Source organism: Neofelis nebulosa, chromosome 12, assembly GCF_028018385.1.
Source record: "Neofelis nebulosa isolate mNeoNeb1 chromosome 12, mNeoNeb1.pri, whole genome shotgun sequence".
Taxonomy (NCBI): domain Eukaryota; kingdom Metazoa; phylum Chordata; class Mammalia; order Carnivora; family Felidae; genus Neofelis; species Neofelis nebulosa.
In genome coordinates this window covers 54,887,925-54,894,497 of record NC_080793.1, presented here as the reverse complement: position 1 = coordinate 54,894,497, position 6,573 = coordinate 54,887,925, and the positions used below count along the sequence as shown (strand labels likewise).

General features: G+C 43.1%; 1 protein-coding gene across 1 annotated transcript; it reads right to left on the bottom strand.

Moving 5' to 3' along the window:
- Nucleotides 1-2,442: 2,442 nt before the first annotated feature.
- Nucleotides 2,443-6,573, bottom strand: CER1 (cerberus 1, DAN family BMP antagonist). Its single transcript, XM_058695322.1, has 2 exons — nt 5,762-6,573; nt 2,443-3,812 (listed from the first exon to the last, which is right to left on the bottom strand). The coding sequence occupies exons 1-2, from the start codon at nt 6,257-6,259 to the stop codon at nt 3,498-3,500; spliced, it is 813 nt and encodes a 270-aa protein (XP_058551305.1). The 5' UTR covers nt 6,260-6,573; the 3' UTR covers nt 2,443-3,497.

Genomic DNA, 6,573 nt, shown 5'->3' with positions numbered 1-6,573 from the left:
AGATACATACACACCTGCTGAATAAAGGAACATATATAGAAAAATAATGCTATTTATTATTTATGGATGTATATGTACCTTTGCAAAAATAGAACAGGATATTGGAAATAGAAATGAGAATCTTGGGGGGGGGTGGTTCTTGAGGAGTCAGGGGTGTGGCGGATAAGACAGCATGGTGGTTGGGGGGGCGCTTTACTTATACGTGAAATGGTTTACTTCTTTAGCAAAAATAAACAAGCATGAGATGGCAAAATGTTAAATATTCTGGTGGTGAGAATTTGAGTGCTTGCTGTAATATTCTTTGTGCTTTTCTATGTGTTTAAATTTCTCAAGACAGAAAGAAAGAAAGAAGGAAAGAAAGAAAAAAAGAAAGGAAGAAAGAAAGAAAGAACATCTGAATGGAGAAGAGTGAACTAAACCCTTAGAGTTTTACAGGATCTAAAGCTCTCTGATGTGTTGCTACCTACACTTGATCATCACAATAATTATGAAGTAACTATCATCACCCTCATTTTTTCTGGGCAGAAAATGAAACCAAGATTGAGGAGGGAGTTACCATGACCACCTCTCAAGTTAGGGCAGTGCTTGGCTGAGAACCTGATCTAGGGATGATTTCTCTCTCAAGTGGTAACATCAGTGTCCTTCAAATATGAGAGCTGGGCAAGAGGTAAAAGAAATGAGCTGTCAGGCCTATAGGCAAGAGACCTCAAAGAGATAAATCTAAACTGATGGTCAATGAATGAGTACATATTTTAATCATATATTTTTTCTTTTTTTTTTAATTTTTTTTAACGTTTATTTATTTTTGAGACAGAGAGAGACAGAGCATGAACAGGGGAGGGGCAGAGAGAGAGGGAGACACAGAATCTGAAACAGGCTCCAGGCTCTGAGCTGTCAGCACAGAGCCCGACGCGGGGCTCGAACTCACAGACCATGAGATCATGACCTGAGCCGAAGTCAGACGCTAAACCGACCAAGCCACCCTGGCGCCCCCATATTTTAATACAAATAGAGAATATGATCCAAATGACCTTAGGCTAGTCGCTTCAATTTAAAAAAAAAAAAAAGTTTTAATGTTTATTTATTTGTGAGAGAGAGAGAGAGGGAGAGCGTGTGGGAGAGAAGAGAGAGAGAGGGAGACACAGAATCCGAGGCAGCCTCCAGGCTCCAAGCTGTCAGCCCAGAGCCTGACATGGGCTCGAACCCAGAAACCATGAGATCATGACCTGGGCTGAAGTCGGAAACTTAACCGACTGAGCCCCCAGGCGCCCCTAGTTGCTTCAACTTTTTAAGGCTTATTTTCCTTACCTGTAAAATAGGGTATTTACCCACCTCATAAGATTTTTGTGAGGATTGTATAACACATGTATATACGTATTACATAAATTGCATAATTTATAATTTATGCAAGAGACCCAGCATAGTATCTGGCACTTAAGATGTTCGATATTTGTGTGTTTCCTCTGGGTTTCCTATGCTCCCATGTGTTATGTTGAACCACTGAGAACTGCGTTGTTTTGTTTTGTTTTTCCCAGTAAAAATGGACGAATGCGGCCAATTTCATGAGATTCACACGATGACTCTGAACGTAAGCTCGGATACCACTATCCACTGTCTCATCTTGAATTCACACAAGGGAAGAGCAGAGCAGAGTTTGAATAAGACTGATGATTGTTTGGGGCCTGGGCTTGAGAGTCTATTTGCAAGGATAAATAAAAGGGATTTGCAAGCGAGTAAGGAGGAGAAGGACAGTCCAATTGGCAGAGATAGGTTTACATAATCAGGGTTAGGCAATTGCAAACCAGACAGCTGCTCAATAGCTTTTGGCACCAAAAATATATTGACCAGCTGGGATATCATTAATGCTTAACAGTTTCATCCTTCTGACCATATCTTGGCCAATTAGGCTGTCTTTGACCACCGAAGGGTATAATATATTCTGATGTAAATGCCACATGTGTATCCGTATACCACACATTCTACCACTTTAATGTAGAATATACACTAAATATAAATGCATCCGCGTCTTTGAAACACCAGGTTAGATGGTGTGACTAAAGAGAACTAGAATTAAAATGTAGATTGATTTCTTTTAAAAAATCAATATTCTAGGAAACGCTTTTTTTGTGTGTACTGAAAGTAATAGGATTCAAATAATTGAAATAATTTGAAGATGAGTTTTTAAAAGAATGATTATAGGAAAAGAAATACGACTAGGGAATGCCAGGTCCGTACACGGTATGTATACAAATAAATACCGAAGGAGAAATGGAATCACTAAGTGTCAGAAAAAACGCTTGAGCCATTGTCATTAGCCCCTGACGCCGTTTCAGAAATGCTCCTATGCAGGTAATCTCCAGATAGCGCCCTTAAATAATGGGACCGAAAAAAACCATTAAGGATAACATTTAAGATGATTAAATGCCACGAGCTTTCCCAGAATGCTTCACACACTAACATTTAATACATCAAAATATTCAGAATATTTTCAGAAATTGCAAGTGTGGCATTTACAGAACAAAATTTATAATATGAAGTTTTTATACAGCAGCAAAAACCCCCAAAAAACAAAACAAAACAAAAAAAAAAGTCATCCAGACACAGAACTTTAACTTACTACCTAATCCTAAATGCACGTGGATAAAGGATTTCACCAGTAAACTGTTTCCATTTTTAATCCTTTGCCGTTTATTTAATTTGCCGTCTACTGGAATTCCTTGGTTACTTTCATTAGCATCTCTGGATTGACCTTTAAGCCTGGTACTGGTTGTATATTTTTATTTCCCCGTAATTTAGGCACTTGCATAGCTACCAATGATTGTTCCATGTCCCTACGTAAACCACTAAAAGTAACATTGCTCTTCCTTCTTCAAAGCCAGAGACCTGACATTAAGAACTTTGTATGGGGAGTATCGAAAATAAAGAGGCAGCCAAGCAAGCTACTCCTTAAACCTATGGAACTAAAATATGCATTTGCTAGAAGAAGACAAATAAAACTCCATCTGAGATGCAAAATCTGCCTACAAGTATGAAGAATCCTTCCCACAAACACTACGTACGTGTTTCTGGTGGTGCTTTGACAAGCTATTCAAGAAGCCAATTTTTATGGTCTACCTTCTTTCTTTTCCTACTTCGGATGGGGGGCTTTTACCAGAACTGGGAGACATGAGATCATGGACTCTTAGTAGAGGAAAGGCCTCTGCCAAACCTCTTGAATGGACGGTTCAAGTCCGTCATATAGAGATGAAGCCCTCAAGGTGCAGAAAGCTTCTACAAGTCCTTAACACCCTCCTGCCAGTGTGGCAGAGCCAAGACTAGAACCCGAATAGGTACCAATAACTAGATGAATACCATTTCCTCAAGATTGTTCTATCTCACTACTTTTTAAACCTCCTTTCCCTTAAAATAGTATGCACCCACTAACCAGTTGCAAACTGAATAACCAGCACCTTTACTATTGTGGTTTTGCTTTTCAAAGGTCCTAGTGGGATCTCTTTTTAAGTGGAAAATCCTGGGATGAAGGGATCCTGTGCATGGAACTCCGCCTGGGAGCCTGCCTGGAGGAGGGGTTCATGCTCATGCTCGGTCTTCGTCTTGCACTGGCACTCCTCCACCAGCATCACCACCTTGACCACGGGGGAAAGGCCAGTGCAGTTCAGCTGCAAGTGCATCGTGGTGAACTTGGCAGGTGAGCAGTGGGAACAGAACATGTGGGGGTGCTGCGCAGCTCCAGGAAAACGAACAGACCCACATTTCCCAAAGCAGAGGTTGTTCTGTACGACTACTTTCTCACAGTCTTCATGGGTGATCGTCTAAAAGGCAAACACATCTCCATTAAGTTATCATGAGTCATCTCATTAACATCCGCGATACAGAAGCGATAGACTGTAAGCCTGAAGATAATTCAGACTAAAATGTCAAAAACTTTCCAATTTTGGATATTTTACAATATCCAAGTGATGGTTAATCTATAAGGGCAGGGGCACCCAGGTGCCTCAGTCAGTTAAGCGTTCTGACTTCGGCTCAGGTCATGATCTTACAGTCTGTGAGTTCGAGCCTGCATCAGGCTCTCTGTTGTCAGCACAGAGCCTCCTTCAGATCTTCTGCCTCCCTTTCTCTGTCCTTCCCCCACTCTCAATCTCTCTCTCTTTCTCTCTCAAAAATAAACATTAAAAAATCTACAAAAGTATAAAGCCACCGTAACTAAATTTCTTGTGTTGAGTATATTGATACATTAGCCTTTAGGAAATCCCTAAGTTAAAAAGAAAATGCTTTGCATCTTAAATGTCAAACTTTAAGGAATTTTGTCTAATTGGATGTTACCAGTTGAAAAAACTCTAATGGCTAACTTCCTATATAAGCAATGTGCCTTATCTTTCTACTTCTCACAATGCATTACGCCCAATAGACTCTCCATCCGTGTTTGTTTGGTTGTTCATAGAACAGACCAGAACATCATTAATTCTATTCTATTTTGCAGTGCCTGTGGTACATTCAAACCTACGAAGTTGCACGTGGCCTCGTGATGGCATCTATGTCTGCAAATCATCCTTTGCCTCCTCTAACCCCATCTAACATCACCTTTGCCTCCTCTAACCCCATTCGCCGGGCTTTATGTGCCCTGTAAGGTATATGGGTCAAACACCTGAATTTTAATTTAATTAGCCCTAGAATTTAAAATGAGAGTTTCAAAGGAAATCTGACTGCACAATTCTTAGGAGCAATTTTGTAATTGCACGTGGCCAACAAAGCCGTCGTTATTATTTGATAATGGACTTACTGCTACATATCCTTGCCTTTTCAGGCAGAATACTTAACTGCCTGACACAGTCAATTACCTTATAATACTGCCTGCTTAATTGGGTAGCATTATTGGACCGTAAAATTTTACTCTACCCTGCGTTGCTTTTGGTTCAGTATCGTCATGTTTAAGGGCTTGATGCAGTTTCTCGATTTCATGTAACATTTGGAGTGTGGGGCTTGCCAGGACTGACTGGAAGCAGCGGATAAGGAGAATGCCCCTTTGTCTCAACAGTGCAGAATCAATCATAATAACCACAAATCAGCCAACACAACACGAAGCAGGAGGTGTTGCTTCTGAGGGCAGCAAATGTGATTTCACGCTGATATCGGTTGTTTGAAAGCTTATGAGAAAATAAGTTAAATCATTTTTTGCTGCGGTAACGTTAGAAACCATGTGGCCACTTCTGCCTGACTGCCTATCAAGTAGTTTGGTGTGAAATACGGGGATTAAGACTGAGATAGTATGAATGAGAGGGTTTGGGGAGGAGTCCAGTGTTTCCCACCTTATCTGTGGGCGGAGCTGAGCAGCTCATCTGCATCCCAAAAGAGTGTTACGGGAACAGCTGGAGACCAGCTCTGGTTACTTCTCTACGTTCCCACTTTTCCTAACCGAGGGTCCAGTCCTACTTATCTCCCTGGATTGATCCCCGCCAGCATAAAAATAAAGAGCCCATAAAAAAAAGGTCTGTGCGATCAATATGAATGGTTACTGAGATTGGCAACACCATCGTACCATTCTTACAGAGTTTCCAGAATACCAAGAAACCATGGCAAGTTGGAAGGAAATCTGGGGAGCATGATCATACTTTGCCAATACCTCTGATGAATGCCCAAGGGCCAAATCTGGGAGTCAGGTGAGGCCCTGGCAGCCTTCCCTCCTCCTTTCCACCTGTCCCAGTTGCCTGCCCCTTTCTTGCAAGCTCCGATCCCCCCCCCCCGCCCCCTCCAGAACAGATACCTGGCTGAAGGGCACTGTCCTACATGTCTCCTGATGTACTTCATGGCTTTTGATGGGCAGGATGATCCCCTGAGAAGCTGGGCCCGTTCTGAACATGAAGTGGTGCCAGAATCTCTTGGCTTCTTCCCGAAGAGGAGATTTCTCCATTTGCATCCCGTCTCTGGGCTGGGCGAGGGCCCGGGTCCCAGACAGGAAGGGCCCACTGACCGAGTCCCGGGATGGGGGCGCTTCTCGCTCGGGCTTCTTCCAGAACCTGCCAAACCTGGACAGCATCTTCTCCCTCTGCCTCTGGCCTTCCCTGGCACCTATCAGGTGTGGCACTGCAACGAAAAGATCCGGCTTCTCCTCAGCTTCCTCGTGGTTGCCCACGGGGAGCTCTCTGCGACTCCTTTCTAGGAGGGCGGGGGAAACAGAAGTCTGACTCTGGCGGCCATCCCGGTGTGGCGCAGCCTTCCCTAGAGGCAGGAGCACCAGCAGCCGAAGGAAGAGGAGACCCATGCTGGGAAGGCCCAAGCTTCTCTCAGATGCGCAGATGGTGAGGTCTAAAGGAAAGGTTCACTCTCTGCAGGAACAAACAAGGAGAGCCTATATATAGATACCTGCCTTGTGGGATGGAAAGGCAGGTGGTCAGGAGCCAGGCAGAGTAAACACATTTACTGTTTGCTCGAATTATGTAGTGCTAATGGTGTCCTGCCTTCTCTTTAGTTGTGTGTGTTTTAGAAGGCCCCAGTGAAAGCCTGGGACCCAGGGGGTAATTAGCTGGCACTTGATTTACAGAGCAGTTATTCCTGAAATCAACACATTCTTTCCCC